This window comes from Chionomys nivalis, chromosome 18 (genome assembly GCF_950005125.1).
Source record: "Chionomys nivalis chromosome 18, mChiNiv1.1, whole genome shotgun sequence".
NCBI lineage: Eukaryota > Metazoa > Chordata > Mammalia > Rodentia > Cricetidae > Chionomys > Chionomys nivalis.
The window spans coordinates 44,713,541-44,733,891 of record NC_080103.1 but is presented as its reverse complement, the minus strand read 5'-3'; the positions used below and the strand labels follow the sequence as shown (position 1 = coordinate 44,733,891).

General features: G+C 43.7%; 1 protein-coding gene across 1 annotated transcript in view; it reads right to left on the bottom strand.

Annotated features, from left to right (window-relative positions):
• Slc39a8 (solute carrier family 39 member 8) overlaps positions 1–15,328 on the bottom strand; it is a 54,376-nt gene extending 39,048 nt beyond the window's left edge. The window contains exons 1-2 of the mRNA XM_057793357.1: positions 15,174–15,328; positions 14,264–14,725 (exon numbers count right to left, since the gene is read on the bottom strand). Coding sequence (XP_057649340.1) covers positions 14,264–14,482 — 219 coding nt within the window. The 5' untranslated portion in view covers positions 14,483–14,725; positions 15,174–15,328. The remainder of the gene's footprint in view (positions 1–14,263; positions 14,726–15,173) is intronic.
• Between the last annotated feature and the right edge of the window lie 5,023 nt (positions 15,329–20,351).

Here is a 20,351-nt window from a genome sequence, read left to right as displayed (position 1 = left end):
CAGATGTCTCAAGTTGACATAAAATTAGCCAACACAACTGAACCCTTGTCAACACACAACGCTTTTTAAAATATAACTTTTCCTTTGGGGGGGTCATTCCCGAGATATCAGATTAATAAATATCACAAGCGTAAAACATACTTCAAATGTAAAAAATCTCACAGTCTTTACCAATTCAAACACTTAAAAATAGTCCCCCACAGACCTTCTTTATTGACAGTAGTCACTGATAAGAAAGGAGCCTCACACAGGAGGTAATGGTTCTTCTCTAACAGCAGACTCAGGAAGATGTAATCTCCTGGTCTTCTTCTCTGATTTAACAGACTACTAATATTCTGTATTGCACTTTACCTTGGTTTTAACTAATATAAGATCATAGCCCAGGAAATTAACTGTGTATACAGAAAAAAAGGCCTGAGTTGCTAACTAGCTTCAGAGAGAAAATTTCTCGCCTTGTCACCCTGCTGGAGGCAAAAGCAGGGTCCCCAGAAGAGATTTCTTTTAACTCAACCAGTTAGATGCTAATGCAAATCAAGCCCACAGGTCAGTATAGCTAGCTACCAAGGCTACATTCTCAGCAACAAGGAAACTTCACAGCCACACCCCCTCTGAGACATAAGGTGCCCTTGCTAGATGCACTGGTTTTTTATGACTCAGTGAAAATGCATGCTTGATACTGGTGTTACCGCCTATGAGATTGTTAATGTGTCTGTATGCCTATATAAACTGAAAGCTTTGTGGAGATCACCCCCCTTTTTTACCCTTAGCCTTAGGCCCTTATCCCTTACCCTTAAAACTTTGCCCTTACCCTTATACCTTATACTTATACCTTACGCCCTTCTTCTTCTCTCTTTTTTGCATCTTCCCCCAAGGAATAAAGAAACATGCAGGTAAACATGCCCGAGTCAGTTTGTTCTACCCTGCAGATTCCATTCCCAAGCCAGGCTTCTCTAGTCCTAGAAGTCCTGTTCTGAACCCCAAGAGAGTGATGAGGCTGGTACTCAACAGCTATCACTATTCTGGTGATTTGCTTATAGTTTCATAGATTTAGTTCATTATCATCACGCAGGGAGCAGGGTAACAGGCATGGCAGGTGTGGTGCTGAAAGAGCAGTTGAGAGTAGTATTCTGTTCCACAGGCAGAGAGAGAGAGAAACTGTCCATGGCATGGGCTTTTAAAACCTCAAAGCCCACCCCTAGTGACACTTTTCCTCCAGCGAGACCACACCTACTCCATCAAGGACACACTTCTTAATCCTTCTAATCTTTTCAAAGAGTGCCGCTTCCTGGTGACTAATAATTCAAATATATGTGCCTATGAGGGCCATTCTCATTCAAACCACCACGGTCACATAGCGGAGGACTTCTAATAGCAGAGTTTCTAGTATAATCCTATTTGTCCTACAACACCACAAGACTGCTTCTGTTAGAAACATCACTAGCACCACCTTCTCTGACTCATTCTCCCCCAAGACATACACACATACAATAGCAAAAACAAACTCTCGAAACTATGTATTTTCTCGAGTATTAGGACACTTAAAAACCTTAACTCTCTATCTCCGAAAAACCCTTCCCTTTTTGGAGGAATACCTCTTCCAACATCCACAAACTCTATACTCTAACCAAGCTCTAATAAATCCTGTATTTTACCTTCAGTGTGACTTTATACCCGCATGACCCATAATTCTGATACTCTTATCTCAAACTATCTAACTGCTTTCTGTTCTGCAAAGCCCCCTGTGAAACCCACCTTCAGGACTTGACATTGTCAGGTTAATTCCTCCCTCTCTAGAACCCCACACTCATATCATTCATTTGCCTAGCACTTAGTATAACTTCCTTTTAATATTATCTATTTACAAAAATGCATACATTTGAAGCAGACCATGGACATCTAGGGAGGATGGACTTCCTCCATATTGTATTTCTTTGACCCCTACCAAGGTTTTTGATATAGAGGAAGTGTATTAAGGGAGATTTAAAACTAGGATATATATCTGAAACGAATTCTGAGAAATGTGGGATCATTTTTAAAGGCATATGTTTTACAGTTATTCTACATAAACTTCCCAGAATTAGCTTAGCATTGACACCAGGGCTTCCAAATCTTTCTAAAAGACATACCTATGAAATAAGAAAAAATATCTATATCTAAACAAGAAAAAAGAATCTTAGAAACTTCAGAAATTAAATATAGTAGTTTCTCATTATTTCTTTCTACTCAGATAACATACTGTTGAAATTTTAAAATATGTTGCTTTCGTGTTGCTCTTAAAATTCATTTCCAAGGAAAACAAAGCATTACTGATTTATTTCAATCAAATAAGCCATTTAGCTGGACTGAACTAATTTAGAAGTTGTGCTGAAACCAATTTCTTAAAGTTAATGTCAAGTTGACAGTAGTGGTGTTTACCTAGAATCCTCCATCAGGATACTGAGGCAGCCAGCCTGGGTCACATGATTGCATAGCTAGTTCATGCCTCAAGGGGAAAAAAAGTTGTTTTTCTCTTTATGCAACAAATATTACCTGAAAAGCAGTCACATGGTAGACATTATGACTGTGCCATGGGTAGGATATAGAAGGTAACTCGGTGTTTTTGTCTCTCACGTCACAGAAATGACATGATAAGACATCAGTATAGCATGGTCTGCCGAGTGTCGAGCAACCTCTCCTAAAAGCAATGAGATTGCCAAAGTTTTCCTAAAGAAAGCAGTATCCGAGCTGACATTGGAAGGGGAAAGTAGAGATATGTTTAAAGAAATATGATTGCGAGGGTCACCTACCAAGCAAGGAGTTTTCAAATGATTTGAACTGTACTGGGAAGTCTTCTGTAGCCAATGTATTCAGGTTTGCTCATTTTTAGAGCAAAACACTGGACCAAGATGAGGAAGACAGAAAGGGAAATGAGGACATGATGGGTGCAAGGGCATCAATCACAGGGGACATCCTGCCCCTCACAAGAGAGCGTGTCTGGCTGCGTTGTCTGACTTTATCACCGCTGCAATCCTATTACGTGGCTACATTTTTTCTTCCATTACACAGCGAGGACACTGGCGTTCCGATCAAATAGCAGACATTTAAGTTACTGTGATAGGACTCATGTATGTTATACATGAGAAAGAGGGAGAAAATAGTGGAAGGGGGAGAGGAGAGGCAGGAAAGGGGGTGAAAGAACAGAGTAAGATCCAGGTCTTGCCTAACATTGGTGGGGAGAAAACAGGATTCTCAAGTGTCTGACGGGGAAATGGAGTTGGTGAGTTCAATTTGGGGCAAGTGCAGACATGTTGAGTCTGGGAATGGGGCAGGGTTGCCCTTTATGACCATGGCTGAATCCCAAGGGAAAAATCGACACCAAGGCAACCAAGGTAAAAAATAGGTACAAATACAGAAAGAGATAAGCGTGGAGATTAAAGGGATTGAGAGAGTGTGTAGACTCAAAAGAAGATGGGCCTGAGCAACTCTAAGAACTGCAATATTGAAAGACGGAGTAAAAATTCATGAAACATTAAAAAGAACCTAATAGCAATTTAAGTAAGACATGGCTACAAACAAGGAAAAGGTGGGTTTCAAGGAGGTTATAATGGCATCATAAAAATCCACAGAAAGGTGAGCCAGGAGCCACATCCATTGTGTTTAACACATCAAGGTCCAGGTGACCTTGTGGAGAATAATCTCAAGGAAGCTGTGGGAGTCATCCGACCATAGTGCATTGAGAAGTGGCTGGGAAGTGAGGAAATGGAGGAGGCACTCGGGCAATTCTTGATCCGGTCATGCACACAAGGAGGCACCAAAACCAGCGAATACTCAGGGGACTCATAACAGAGTTGCCTGACCAACACAGCATCTGCTTCGGATCAACAAGGGCAAAGAACTGAGGATCAGAGCTGGCAGCCCTGTCTCCCCAGAGGACTGTGAGAACTAACGGGATGGTGCAGAAGGAAGCACCAAGCACAATGCCTGGCACACCCGCAGATATTAGCCATTGTTCCAGCTAGAATAATAGGAATTCAATGCTTCCTGCCACATGTACTTCAATGCCATTCATCCCAAGATCAAGAACGGCTTCTCATATTAATAGATACAGGTAAAGTGGCACATACTGACCGAACCCTGAGAGCACAGCTCTTGAAGAAAACCCACACTCCATCATGCTTCTTCACACAAACCCATGATCTGGTATCAGTGACACCATGTGATCTTTAACAGAAGGACCTGTGTGCCATACAATGCATGATTAATTCATGTGGAACATGATCTATTTCTCATCTCAAATCATACTACTGATTTTGCTGTCCTCATCAGTCTAAAGCTAGCCTACTGCTCTTCTTCCCCATCCTAGAAGAAGCCATGAGTTTCTTCTCTTCCCAGGGAGATTATAATGGCTATTCTCTGATTTTTCTCCCAGCTAAATGAGATTCAACTAAACTAAATGAGGTCCTGTTTTCTTTGGCTTGAATAGATTTAGAAGGAGATCTAAACTTAAACACCACAATCTAACAGTTTCTAGAAGCACAGTATGGATCCCCAAGCCACTTACATTTTAGTGATGATACAAAGGGTATAAAGAAAGAATAAAGGACAGAGAATTCCTAAAGACAGCCTGAGAGGTACTGTGGGGGAAGGCATAATTCCAGTATCTATTCAAGTACTCATCCTGTCGCTAGATTCTACACCTAAGGTTGTACCAGTGTTCGACGAAGGGAAGTAGAGACAGAGCGGTGGGGAACCAAAGTCCCCAAGCTGGCGTGCTTCTCCAAGAACTCTGCCTTTTCACGCCATCCCTTCCTCTATAAACTGGCTGACCCTAAGGTGTTCGGGTCCCCGACATTACATGCAATACAATTATATCAGTTAATGGTATTATGAGAACAATGGCTGTGCATTCAGCACACGGTCTGACGCAGGTCCACGCTGATCGTTTTCTAAGCATTGTCTCTTTTACTGCTCTTTGTGTGAAGCAGCTGAAGGAAAGGATTCTGGTTTTATTGTTAGGTCAGGTCGCACACTGGATACTTGAGTATCTGAAACGCAGCAGCAGGCGCACTACACTTGTTTCTCACATCGTCACCCTCCGTTCAGACCACCCTGTCTATGGGGAGGGCTCATCCATTTCCACTCACAAAGGTGAACACTATGAGGAAAGAAGTAAGTCATTTGACTGGGACAAATATGATACTAAGTGACAGAATCTAAATTTCAGTCTGACTCTAGACGCCACACTGTTAACCACTGTTACATTGTCTAAAATAGTTAGAGATCTGAAGGAGTCACCCGAGTAATGACAAGCATGAGTAATGACACTGAACTAGGCTCATAGAACTAAAACCGCCTCAGGGGCCTTGCCTAAGCTAATTTATTTTAGGGGCTGTGTTTTTCTTTTCCCTCTAACTATTCAGTTAGACATGTATATATTTTTTTAAAAAGTAGGCAAACTTCTGAGGCAAAGATGTTAAATATTTGGATTAAAAGGATGTAATGCTCCTTGTCAGCTTAGCACCATTGATTCACTGACTTATGCTTTAAACTTCAGCCCAAAAGAAACAACAGAGAATCTTTGGAAAGAGACAGAAACGAAAATTAAACAAAACTCCATTCTGAAGATTTCTATGCTCTCTGATTCCAACATCACAAACGTAATCTGACGATCATTTCATTTCTTTAAAAATCTCAGGATTGGGAAAACACACTTGGCTACAGAAACAGAGGACAGGGAAGTGGTCCGAGAAGGTGATTGGTGTCCGTTACAAACAAGAGTCTACCATGAGGTGAGCTGAAGACTCTACCATTAAGTCTCTGAAAATGGTGTAGCTTCTAAGATTGTCTAGGGCTTCCAGACTTTTGTTTAATAAGCAAATTACGTAAAGGTTGACTTTTCACTCTTGTACATCCCTTCAGGAACACTGCCCTGCATGCAGTTAACTCACAAATTCCAGCAACCAGCCACAGAGTCGCCTTCCCTGGGGTCCGTTTTCTTTGCGGTACGGAGCAGTCAGCCATCCTTCTCAGCTGCGGGCCTCAGTTTACATTCCTATTTATGTTCCCATTATCCTGTTCTCAGCAGGTCCCTCCGGTTACCACCGGAAGTGATAAGTGATGCAGTATTCCAAAGTGCGTTAAATTCACACTAAAACTAGGGTCATGGTTGCAACGCAGTGGGTTTCACAGTGAGAAAATTCAACCCCTGCCTGTCACTGTCCCTTACGGTGGGAAGAACCAGGAAGCAAGAATACGGCATGAAGCATGGAGAGTCTAGAGGCTACAAATCTTTCGCCCACCTGCTCTACTTGTCACAGCCCAAGAGAGAGCACAGCCGTCAAGGAGAACTTCGTTCTCCCCGTCCTGATAGCTAAGAACTCAGTGTCCTCGTGCCAATGGAGAGCAAGTGATTCTGGAGACATGCTCTGATCACCTGCATTTCCTCCTTGCTGCAACTCAGTCCCCAAAGCCCATGCACAACCGCTTCCCCCAGCAGGATGCAGTCAAGGACCATCTAAAGGAAGATTTTCACCTGTATTTGCCAGAAGGGTTTCTGGGTGGAACCATTCCAAAGTGCGCTGTAAGCACTGGATTGGAAGCCATCCCAATAACACAGGTATTTCTCTCCCATTCGAGTGTAGTTATGGAAGAGGGATCAGCTGCTGCTCAAAGTGTTGTCTCTGAGGGTGGGGAAAAGTCAGTCTAAGCATTAGAATTCATGAAAATTTCTTTCCACAAAAGGAAATGCGTAACTCTCTGGGAAATCCAACTTGTAACTAAAACATTGTGTACATAAAACTGACAAAAGCAGATGTTCCGTGAGTATGTATTTTTTAAACCAAAGCAGAGTTGACTGGGTTGTGACTTTTCTGAAGCTATTCCCAACTCTCCTACTTCGTGGGTCCATGCTGTCTGGTAGACTGGGAACCGAGTGTGTACGACCTTGTGATATGACTTGCAGGCTTGCTCTGGTGATATTAAAACACCATGGCTTTTCTAGCTTCATTTGTTTAGTGTGTGTGCACACAAGTTTTGGTTGTCTATTCTCAACCCAAAATTCCCATCTGTAATTAGCAAACGTGAAGGACAGCAGAGACATCTTCCTTTTCGATAGTCCCCATGCACGTCTGGGTTAGGCAGTGGTTTTCCTTTTCTTTACACTCAGTGCCTGCACACGCAAGCCGTGGCACTCCTGTGGAAGTCAGAGGCCAGTTTACAGATGGCAGTTCTCTCCTTCCACGCGGTGGGTCCAGAGGAACAGACTCTGGTCATTAGCCTTGGCAGCAAGTGCCATTACCTGCTGAGCCACCTCCCGCCCAGAACTGCACTTTGTCTCACACCCCGACTTTTCACACCCTTCCCATCTTATTTACTTATTGCATAAGAAGGCCTCTGAGGTGTTGAGGAGGCAGCTATGGAGGACATCAGGACCTAAGTTCAATTCCAGAATTAATGTTTAAAGAAAGAAGAATATAGCAGGCACGGTGGCATACTTAAAATCACAGAGCTGAGGGGCAAAGGCAGACAAATTCATCATGCTTTCTGGCTAGCCAGCCTAGCCTCCCTGCCGGGCTCCAGACCAGTGAGAAGAAAACCTTTCTCAAAAACACAACAGGAAGCCAGACGGTAGTGGTACACACCTTTAATAGCAGCAGAAGCAGGCTGATCTCTGGGAGTTTGAGATCAGCCTAGTCTACAGAGCTAGTTACAGGACAGCTAAATCAGAGAAATCTTGTCCAAGAAAAAAAAAAAAGATGAGAGAGGAAAACCCTAAGGAATGACAGTTGAGGTTGTCCACTGGCCTCTATGTGTGTGGGCACGTATATACACATACGCAAGGGCACACACGCAGGCATGCCCTCTCTCTCTGAAGACAAGGACCTGCTTATTCAATCCCTTGTAGCCCTATGACTGTTCCCTTCATCTGACTAAGCAGTGGGCCACATAAGCAACTGATGGTTAGTAACTTCTGGCCATAGTTCAAAATATGAGGTAATGTCTTATCTACCTAGATAAAATGTTTTCTTGGACTATAACAAAAGCTTAAGCACTACCGCAAAAGCTTTTAAGGTTATCAGGGATTCCACCACTTATGACATTAATTCAGGTACCTAATCTCTGTGCCATAGTCTCTTGATAGAGAAGACACACAATGGTGCCTTTATCAGAAGAGTGTTTTGACAACAAAATGTGGTATTACAAGTGAATAATTAAAAGGGTTGTATAGAATAATGAGATATTAGAAATCCCTACTGTAAATATCTACACTTTATACAAAAGGGACCACATGACTCGTAGGGGAGTAGGTAAAGACACACTTGGGAGTGAGGTAGGGAAAGAATGAGAAGCATTCTCCTTAAGTGGATCCCACCCACACCTGGTGCCAAGGCAAAGGCAGCTCTTGACATCACAGCCAAATGAACGAATCATGCAGATCCCTCGTTTTACCAAAGCCTGCAAACACAACACGCTGTGCACTGCCAACTATGGGAGGGCTGGAGTGGAGAAGCATCAGGAAGCCATCATCTAGGAGGACTAATGAGGACCGAAGCATCACCTCTCTACATCACACCCCCAGGGTCTCAGGAGAATCAGCACGCTGGAAGGCATTGCTGCCAGATTTATTACTATCATACCTCTATAGAAAAAGGCCAAGGAAAAAAGAACGTGTCCACCCATCGTCAATGCTTCCTAGAATGCTTCCCATCACTATGTCTATCATTGCCTTTACCCCAGGAAAAAAAATATGTAACAGATGACAATAAGCAATACATACAATAATGTATATTGTATATGCAATAACCAGCATACACGCATACACACACCTTTCTTGCTATGTACTGCTACCCTGGTCATCCATTACAGGAGGAAAAAATTATCTTTCTACTGATAGAGACCTACAGTAGTATGGGATAATCTCTTGCACACTGCAAAGATTTCTCACACATGTGAGTTTAATAAAACACTAATTGGCCAGTAGCCAGGCAGTAAGTACAGTCAGGGCGACCAGACTAGGAGAATTCTGGGAAGAGGAAAAGCAGAAGCAGTCACCATCCAGACACAGGGGAAGCAAGATGAGAATGCCTTTCCAATAAAAGGTACTAAGCCACGTGGCTAACAGATGAAATTTATGGGTTAAATTACGTTGTAAAAACTAGTTAGTAATGAACCTGAGCAATAGGCCAGCCAGTTTATAATTAATATAAGCCTCTGTGTGTTTATTTGAGACTGAACGGCTGTCGGGCGCAAGTGGGACAGAAACCTCCATCTACACTCTAGCTTCATAAGACCAGAAAGAATAGAGGGAAAAGACGCCATAATTAAATGACCATTCCAGGCCAAAGATTGCAGCAGCAGAACAGGGACATAGTTTGGTGATAGCTTGCTTATCAAATAAATAAATACAGTTGATGGATATGTGTTCTTGGGGGGCCTTCTGCATAAGCCTGGGAGGAAGGCCTTTAAAAGCGCCTTCTGCTACCTCCAGGTTGAAATGGTCAGGATATTTTGTAAAACCCACTGCAGCTGCCTCCTCAGTTCCCGGCTTCACCCATCCCATGCATTCCATGCCCTCACGCTAACTTTTAGAAACGCAAGTCTGGGAGATGGGAACCTCAAGAATTTGAGGCCCTAGAAAAATGATTCCAAAATTCCAAACAAAATGTCTACTGCATACATGGTAGGAACCAGGTACCTTGTCAGCCCCTGAAGGGATGAGGGGTTACTCCCACCCGCCTGTTTCAAGTCTCACTGGAAAGAAGTGTAGGTGTGAGACAGTCACGCAAACAGAAAAGCGCGATGATACAGATGAAATTACACAGGCATTGCACTAGGCTTAGCAGTTAGACAGATCCCTGCTAGGCAGACAGACAGAAAGGGGAGCACAAATAGATAATTAAAGATGACAAAAGTATAGCTCCTTCCCAATACTCTTAGACCTGGGACACAGGCCTGGTTGTTCAGGGCTCCCTGCCTGTGGATCAGTATGACAAGTTCAAGACCTGGACCAGGACAAGTTTACCCCAGGTTGTTGGCTTATTCCATTCCCTGTCTTTGTTCAGAGTGACCAAACCCTAAATTAGGGGAGAAATATCCCTCAAAGATTTTACACTACCCCCCACTCAAATACCTTAAACTGCTCCCTCAAAGAGAGGCCAGATTTGGGGCTCCCAAGCCTCCTCCCCCACTTCCTATCCCACCCCCAGACCCACCCCACTTGGCAGAGTGTCTTTCTCTTTCTATGCCTTACTGTAGTATGTGTATTTCCTCACCCCTAATAAAAGTCTTTCTTTACTGGTTGATTCTGTCTGCTATGTCTGAGATTTCCCATGCCACCACCTGTCGCACGCAAGATTTTTTCTGACTTTTAATTCTTTAACTGTCAGAGAAAACAATCCCAGTCATGCCCCCCAGATGGTAGCAATTGCATCAACTGATGAAGAGCCATCAATTCCTCCTAAACTCTTGGCCAAACCAAGAACGCTCCTGGGAATGCAATATCTAAACAGATAGAACAACGCACGTGAGCATCTATGGTACCAAAAGGTAGCTTGGAAGATACAGAACACAGCACAAAAAGGCTTTTCAGCCATCTTAAAGCACTTGAAGTTTGATGTGATGATGACTACCTAAGCAGTAGAACATGAGCCTAGCTCCTCAGAATTCCTGGGTTCCATTACCAGCACTTCAAAATAATAATAGTAATAGTGATTAAAAAACAACAATATAATAATACTAATGATGTATTCATAGCTTATTTTACAGGGATCAGATGGCTTCGAGGAGTGATATAATAAGCTCTGTATTTAAAATGAGCACTGCTATTTATAGACATTAATAGAGGTATCTGTTGAACATATATAGGTAACTGATAGTACCATAATAAAAATTTTGTGAGAATTCAGAAGATAAAGAAACTGAGGATTATATGATTTTAGGACAAGATTAACTAGACTTTTTCTAAGATGTTTACTTTGATTGGCGAACTCACGGGAAAGCAGGTCCTTCTAGGGAAGACATTGAGAGAAAGCACACGGGAATTCAGAGAAGCATGAATAGTCCTGCGGGTGCCATGGCAAGGAAGCTTGGCACAAGGGAGCAGGGCCTCAAATGCCAGGCTCAGGATCTGGACTTCATTAGGGAAAAAGAGTTTATAGACTGTTACTCAAAGAAAGAATGCCACCTTTCTTTAGGAAGATGCTTTATAAATCCAAATAGTCTAAAAATAGGCACCCTATCTAAGAAAAGGCAACTTGATGATAATAGGGATGGGACGGAGAAACCTCTGATGCAGGGGATGGCTGCAAGACACTCAGGAAGAGCTGGGGAAGTGAAGCCCGGGTGCAGAGGGACAGAGTGCAGCAAAGGCCATAGTGCCACCTACCATCCATTCCAGAACCCCGGGAATGTTTGGAAGTGTTCCTAGAGATCAGCATACTAATCTAGAAAACAAGGGTTTCCCTTTGGGAGCTGTTGAACCAGTGTCCCCGTGACAGAACGTGGAGATAAGCTTCCTGAAGACAGGAAATGAAGGGAAAGTAAAGAGGGGGAATGGGAAAGCAACACAGGCACACACTGAAGGCAGGTCCATCATCCTGGGCCTTTCTCGTGGATGACAAGCACTTCCTAGGACAAATCAGGCTCTGTGTCAGTCGAGGGGCAGTCCAGAGCCATCTGGCTACAAAGGCCCTCTTTCTCACATAGTTTGGGTTATTCCACCTAACTTCTTATCCACAGTAGCCATTATAAAAGGCAAAATTATAAACGGAGTTGTTTTAGTCTCTCCACTATGAATCCAAGTCACTTCTGTTTCTCAAAGCAGCAAGGTAATGGTACCTATGATTGCCCCCCATCCAAATTTATCAAACAAGCCTGCTGTCGATTCAACTGTACAATAAAAGTACAATTTTGTTGACAGGCCTTGTAGAAGATTAAGAAATTTCTGGCCCAAGGAAACCTTCTACATTCTTGGACTCTTTCAAAATCAAATAGCTAAATGTCCCACAGTAGAATTTATATCGCTCTGCTCTGTGGTGGACAGAGAACTGAAGCGGCATTCTTTCAAGTGTGACGACATTAAATATTCTAAATGTCATTTGATGGTTTTATGCTGGGGCACATCTGAGTGCCTTGGCGAGTCTATCTATCAATTACCAGTGAATTAATGGATTCTTCTAGATTACCATTGTCATCATTCCACCAGTGATTGCTGTTTTCATTGAGACTTCACAGAACTGCAAATAGATGTTTGTTAAGCCTGATTACTGCAGGAGTTTTTCTTGGCTTCTCTGTTTCCAGGCTAATTACTGGCTTCTTCCTGCCTCTTTCTGATGCTCATAATGAAAATACACATGCAACCTTGAGAAAGAGCCTGAAGTTATCAACATATAATTTACCTGTTGAGACACCCTACCATCTTATAAACTAAGAATTGTATTACTAGTATATTAAACCGATTTTCCTACAGTGTTTAGGCATACCCTCTACTATCTTTGCAAGGGTAGCTTGGGGTCTTTGGCCCCTTTAAAAGTCACCTCCAGACACTGCCAGATAAGGTTATCCTTTAAGTCAGCACAGTATGTGACCTACAGATACAGTTCAAGTCCTGTCCCTAAATTTCATTCCAAGCAAATGACCACACCTATCTAGAAACTAGTCAGCTAAACTATCTTTTTTTTTCTTAAAAGAAGACAACACATGGGTGGTGTTGGTACATGCCTTTAATCCCAGCACTTGGGAAACAGAAGCAGTCAGATCTCTGTAAATTCAAGGCTACCCTGGTCTTACAGAGTGAGTTCTAGGACAGCCAGGATATTACACAGAGAAACCCTGCCACCAAAAAGAAAAAAAAAAAATCAAAAAAGGGGAGGAGGAAACAATTAAAATATGTGGGCCTTTCTTTTTACATGTAATTTTTCAAACATTGAATTAAATTTAAAAATTTGCAAGAAATAAAACTAGAGACTGCTTACATTTAAAAATTCTTCATAAGGGCATCACAAAACTCTTCTAAGTCAAAGAAAGACCATGTCACAGCATCAGAAAATCTGGCGTCTTAAATTATATACATTTTAAATGTTGAAAGACATTACTAACAGAAGCAAAACCACAGGGCTGGGGCTATAGCTTGTAGTGAAGCACTTGGCATGCATACAAGACACACTATGTCTGACTCTAATCCCAAGAAGGGGAGGAGGGAAGGGGGGAAGAGGGGAGAAGACAGAGTAGGGGTGAGGGAGGGAAGGAAGGAAAGAAGGAAGTAGGCAACTGAACTATAATGCTGATGTCCATGAGGGAATTTATCTACGTAAAGTTTCCTTAATTATAATCTAAGATCAGATTCATTGGAGAATGCCATGTTTCCAAAGCAGAGTTTATAGAATGTAGAATTTCCCAAAATATCTTAGCCATAGACGAAATGATAAAAGATCTATGAACTGCTTCATCAGCAGTTTAACTTGAGTGGGCAAGCAGAAACTGGGGGATGAAGCATTGATTTAACTGCCCCCTGTCTTGCCTTACAGTACTGGGGATTAGAACTCAGAATTCTGGGCCACCATCACCAAGCCCCTTAGCCTCAGTTCTGTGACAAGTATGATTTCTAATTACTCTGTAAAGTTCAAGTCTGCCCTCAAATTCAAGCCTGAGAAACATGTGTTTTATTATTTTGAATTAATTCTAGAATCAAATACTTTACACGACGGGACAGCGACTAGAAATTAACTCCAATCCCAGCCTGCCACCAACTGAATCACCAACCCTTCTGTGAGCTGGGTTTAAGGTGTCCTCAGTTTCCCCACCAGTACAGTGTGCCCTTCCAGCTGTTAGGCAGGGCCTTATGCAATACACACAAGAGCGCTTTTCAAGTGGGAGTGGTCACTCATCCTGAAACTGATAAAGACCGCATATGACAGGTTCCTTTTGCTGACTGGGTAAATTAAGTCAATAGCTCTCTTTCGGCAAGATTGAAAAATATCATTCTTTTCCAAGACATATGTCTCGGGGTGACTTCCCTCACTCAACTACTTCATAAACTTTTCTATCGACTTTTCTTTACCCCAACAAGCCTCTGGTGGCTCAACTTATCATTCTGGCTGCCAGATCCCTAAAAGTAGTCCCTGAGCCCCAGTGAACGAACCTGTGAGAATCAAATGACACTCATCAGTCACCACCTCAAAGTTGAAAAACTTGGCGAAATCCTTTCTCTGGCGCTTCTCCCTTCTAGAAAAGGCTGCCCTGCGGATGGAAATCTGTGGAAACCATGGACCACGCGGCTGTCCCTTACCTGGTTGAAGTGCAGCTGTCCTAGATCCAGAGCTCCCTGGTGGGGTGCAACCCCCAGACGTTCCAGTAGGAGCCCCAACTGCTTGGCGGACAGGCTCCGGTTGGCGCCGAACACGCTCAACACGTCCTCACTGAAGGCGAGCTCCGGTCCCTCCTCCTGGTGTCCAAGGCCGGTGGCCGCCAGGAGCAGCAGCCCGGCCACTGCCCGGCAGGGAGTCATCGTGGAGCGTGGAGCGTGTGGAGCCTACAGCACCGGAGCTGTCGCATGCAGGGACCCGCGCGGGTGCCCTGGTGTCAGTGCCCTTGGAGTGGGAGGGCCACCGTCCCGCGTCACTGCCTGGCCCAGCTAGCGAGACACTCGGTGCCCGCGGTCCTCTGCAGCCCCAGACCTTCAGGGCATTGAAGAGCTAGCAGTCAGGAGGCGATGATAGGCGGCGTGGCCCCTCCAGGCCTCGTGCGGAACCTGAGATAAAAGGAACAAAGGGGGGGACAGAGATAAAGGCCACCGGGTCAGCCTCCTGCGGGCCCCAGAGCACAGCGTGGCCAGAGTCTCGAACTCCAAGCCGGGCGCGGGGCCAGCTGCCCGGAGCTGAGTTTGTTGAAGCCTCAGGATTTGCTGACAGTGTGGTGACACTCGCTTGTCCCGGATATAAAGCCCCAAGCGCGCCACACTTCGGGGAACTAAATCCTCTCCGACTGTGCAACCCCAACTCCTCTTCCTGTCTTGAGGTTTTATTTCCCCGCTGCAGACGTGGAAGGGTAGGGACTGTTACCCACCCCCCCCCCAGGGAGCTGCAGAGAAACACGCCTTCAGGACCCCCAGGTTCCGAGGTTCCCCAGTCTAAGCAGGACCCTCTCTCCACTCGCTGTGGACTTGGCAAGCTGATAGGAAGGAGACGGTAGCCTCTCACCTCTAGTGTCTATGTCGGTCTCTGAGGTTCAAAATATATTTCTCTCTCTCTCTCTCTCTCTCTCTCTCTCTCTCTCTCTCTCTCTCTCTCTCTCTCTCCTCTCTTCTCTCTCCTCTCTCCGTAACCCCCCCCCCTATCTCTGGGAAGCTCTGGGATCCGGCCCGCACCCTTTAGAGATAAGAGGGGGAGGGAGGGAGCTGTCCCCGCCTCTGTAACACGTGGTGTCACACTCCCCTAGGCTGAGCTCCCGAGCACGTCCACGCAGGGGCGCAGGCAGAGCCTAGGTGTCTACCTCTGGGTCTGCCATCCCAGCCGCAGGGGTGCCTGCTCCCTCCCTGGAGCCCACTTCCAGGATGGGGTCCCTAGTCCCCTTCCTGGTGTCAGGTGCCACTTTTTTGTTACCTCCAAGGAATCAGCTTCCTGGAGCAGAGTCTAGAGCCCCTTGCATTGTCTAAGAAATTAACAGGAATTGGCTTTTTGCCTCACTTCTTAAAATCAGAGGAGAAAGAGGAAACCAAATCAGTCTCCTGTTGGTGGGCTAGCTGAGCCAGCACGGTCCTTGCGGGCCCTTCCTGACGCCGCTCGGGATATCCGCAGATCACAAGGAATGTTTATTTGTTCAGATGAAGGTTCAAGAAAAGCTGACTTGGGTGTGAGGTCAACAAGTTTGTGTAAAGTGAATGTGGTGTTTGGGGGACAAAGGTTGTATCCGGTGGATGAAACGATCCAGAAATAGAGAAATAAAGTGAAACCGGCTTGGCTGTCAGATGGCTAAAAAGGAATTCAAAGTGCGGTTCTTGCCTTTCAGGGTGGGTGTGCTTTAATAGCAAGTTCAAAAACAGATACACAGCTAACAGACGAGTAAAGAGGTGGAAGGAAAAAGAAAGTATTATTCATAAGAAATTTGGGGGTTTCCCTCCTCTCCCTCTGTGTGTGTTTGTGTGTGTGTGTGTGCGCGCGCGCGCGTGTGTGTGTGTGTGTGTGTGTGTGTGTGAGAGAGAGAGAGAGAGAGAGAGAGAGAGAGAGAGAGAGAGAGAGAGAGAGAGAGAGAGAGAGAGAATGGGGGAGGAGGGAAAATTCCAGGAAGCTGGGGGCCTAGGTGAGAGCACCTGGAGGACAGTCCTGCGAAGGAAGGCGGGGCTATACGCTGTCTCACAGCAGGGGCATCAAGCAGCTGTGCCAGGGCAGCTGCCAGGAGGAAGTTTTCTGCATAAGTGCGCCAAGCACTAATGTGAAGAATAGTTTCTTCATGACTGGAAGCAATTCAGATCAACAGATCCCTGGTGAGCGCTCGCATATACGGGACACAAAAAGCCCTGCCTCGAAAGGCCCTGGCCTGAATGATCGTTGAGAGCAGATTCTTTCCAATTTATAAATAAATAAAACTCTATCCATTTGTTGGTGTTAATTTACAGAATGATGCTCAAAAAGCAAAGTTCTCACCTACGGGCCTAAAGTAAGTTGATAGCACAAAGGGCTCCTTCAGGACCCAGCTGATGAGGCTCTTCAAGCTCTTTATTGGAGTTTTCATTTATTGGAGTGTGGTCTGTTTCTCCCTTTTGCTTTGGTGACTAACAAGCGGCCCCTGCACATGAATGGATGCTTTCAAAGGCTGGCCTCCACCCAATAAGATGGTTTTCTCTTCCCAGCATACCCACAACTGCCTTTGAGGACTCAGAGGTGTGCTGAGGCCTTGGGCTGGGGGACGAGTGCAATGAACAGATTTTCAATAACACAAATATTACATTGTGGATTTTTTTTAAGTATAATTTGACAGTCATGGATGTTTATGCACGTACTTGCCAATCAATCAAATCCCATAAAATAACAAATAATAAGCTGCTTGAAAACCTAAGTATAGTTCATACAATATAAGTATGAGATTAAAGAAAATATTCATAAAATTGCAAGTTGACAGATAATTACGGCTAATTTCTAGTTCTTCTACATTAATAAATTATAATTGCCACAGTCTACTAGATTCTGATTGGCTCCCAAAATGTGGCAATTTATCAGTAATATAACTAGTAATGAAAAAAAGCTACCAGTTTAAAACATAAGGTACAATGTACAAAACAAATGCTTTTTTTAGAAACGTACTTTGAAGTTCAAATAGTTTTAAATGATAAAAACAAGGTTTGCCAGCATTGAATGTACCATGATCCATGCTCTCTCAGATGACAAGAGTGACCAGATGCCCCTGAAATGCAGCTCATGGCCAGCATGCATTAAGACTACAGTAGCCATTCCCAGCACTGGCAAGACAAAAAAAATGATATTCCCAATTTTACCTCTAGGAAGCTTACTTACAGGTTAGAAAGAAAGAATAGGTGTACTCTGATGGAGACTGTGAAGGCTGCAGCACAGCATTGCATGTACTACAAGGAAGAAAGGAAGGAAGGAAGGAAGGAAGGAAGGAAGGAAGGAAGGAAGGAAGGAAGGAAGGAAGGAAAGAAGGAAGGGTTGTGTTTGATGGAGGCCATTGCTTATTGGTCCCGGCTGCCCACCTAACTTAGACCCAGAAATAATCACACAGAAATAAACCATATTAGTTAAATCACTGCTTGGCCCATTAGCTCTAGCTTCTAATTGACTAACTCTTACATCTTAATTTAACTCATCTTCGTTAATCTGTATATAGCCACATGGCAATGACTTACCAGCAAGGTTTCGGTATGTCTGACTCTGGCGGCGGCCCCATGGCGTCTCCCTCTCTGCCTTCTTTCTCCCAGCATTCAGTCCAGTTTTCCCCACCTACCTAAGTTCTGCCCTATCAGGCCAAGGCAGTTTCTTTATTCATTAACCAATAAAAGCAACACATAGACAGAAGGACCTCCCACACCAGGGTTGCAGTAAACAAAGATAAGGGCACCTATATCTGTGGGTAATTATAAGCAAATAGTTAACAGGGCAGGTAACCCTTGAGCTTAAAGACAGAAAGACTAGAAGAGAATAGACATTGCAAGAAGTGGTAACCAAAACACCCCTAGATCCCTAGGAGACAACTGCAAGGATGTTCTTGTGTGTAGATACTGGAGAATAGAGGTATGAACTGAGTCTGGGGAGCCTCCAACCTCCACTGGATAAAAGATGCTGGTTGTACACCAGAACATTCCTTGTGGTTGCCTTCAGCTAAAACCACAGTCTTCACATTAGGGTAGCGCCATGCACCTGTCATCCCGGCACTAGGGAGTAGAGACAGAAGAAGAGGTAGAAGGATCAGAAGTCCAAGTCCTGCCTGCCTACATAAAAACATATTTCTTAACATCAAGAATCAGTTCCTTATTGTTAAAAATATGCCACATCTAAAATTCTCAGATAAGACACAGTTATGACAGCAGGTCATGCAGACATGTGTACTCACTCATCAGTGCCAGAGACAACACAAGCAGACGTCATATTTCTGTTAGAGCTCTGTAAACTTAATTCTTGATTTAATGAAATAGAGATAATATCAGCCCAATTTTCATCACTGGATAACTGTGAGTAACAGAAGTGATGAGATACAAAAATGCCCGTGCCAGCTGCACAGAGAAGTGCAGGCAATCTCCTAAAGTGACAGGGGAATGTGACCTGTGTAACGGACCTAGTAAACTCCCATGGAAAGGGGGCAGGAAGCAGCAGGATATCACAACACAAAGACTGCTTTGTACCTAACAAAATTCTCAAAGTTTTTTTTTTCCTAAGAAACCACTATATAATCAGAGGTAGAACTATAGATAATATCAAGTCTACCCTGATCATTTCATCAGCAAATAAAGGAAAGTTCAAGAGAGTTAAGTGACGTGGTGAACTAATACATTTAGGCTGAACACAAGCCCAGTCTTCTCTATTTTACCACCAAAAAAAAATAATAAATCCATGCTTCAAAGATAATATCAGTTAAGCATCCCTTATCTGAAATGCTTAACATCAGAAATGTTTGATGTTCTTTATATTTCAGATTTTGAAATATTTACATAGATTAATTTCAATTTCCAAGTTTAAACACAAAATTTAATGTTATTTAAACTAAAACACAAGTCACTTTTTGACAATATTCTGAATCTGTGCATAAAATGAATTGACATGACATGGAATTTTCTAGCGATAGGGTCGCACTATTGGTATGTTTTAGCTTTTGGTATATTTTGTTTTCAGTTTCCCTGATGACTAATATCCTTGTGATGCTATTATGAATCAATTTGATTGAATAAACGGCCCCTGGGCTTTGATGGAGAATGGGGTAAGTTGAACAGTGGGTAAGATTAATTCTCCACGGAAGGCATGCTTCCTATATCATATTTCCAGGATCAGGTCCCAAAGTTTGGTTGAAGTTGATCTTGGAAATCTAATCATGTGACAGTAGTTTAAATTTTTGTTTTTAAGATAAGAAAATACATATCTTGTCTATGCTCAGGCAAGATATTTATCAAAAACCTTGGTGGAAGCACAGGTTGTCAGCTACAGGAAAGAAAGGAAATCTTTTCTACAAGAGATTCTCTGGTGTAACTACCTTTAGGGTTGGAGGAGATTACAAGACCACTAAGGATTGAGACACACTCTGAGAGTTTCACTTTACAGCCACAAGGATGGTAGGTCACACACAGAGGTTTGAAAGTAAATTACTATTGGAGGAACCAAGACAGATCAAGGTTAATTGGGCTTCCACTTCTCCACAGTCAAGATGCTCTTACTCAGCCAGGACCAGTCTGAAGCAGCTTCATTCAACACAAGTAAGAATCGTCCGAGAACGTCAGCTCTTCAGTTCATCCGGTTGGCCAAGCACCACACTGGATGCATGGAGAAGTCAATGTTTAGTGTCCCATGAAACTGGAAAGGCCCATCCTTAATATCTGATGGAGATGAGGATGTATAAAAGAAAAGGATCTTCAGGATAAGAAAATAGCTGTCATTAAGTTCATTAAGGAAGAAGTCTCTTGGTCGCGGTGTTTTAGCGATCAGGATTGTCTTCTATTTTCTTCTTTCTAGGTCCTGAGCATCTGATTGGAGTGAGGTACCTCAAGTTACAATCATCCAAAGCGTAGTGTAGCATGAATAAGAGGACAATAGCAGAAAAGGGAGACAGCTTTCTCCCCAGCCACACACTCCTCTGCGTGTGTACCCTGGCTCCCTAACAACACATCTTCCCCTTGTAGTTACAAGGGGAAGTTACACCTAGCTACACTTTACAAAGCA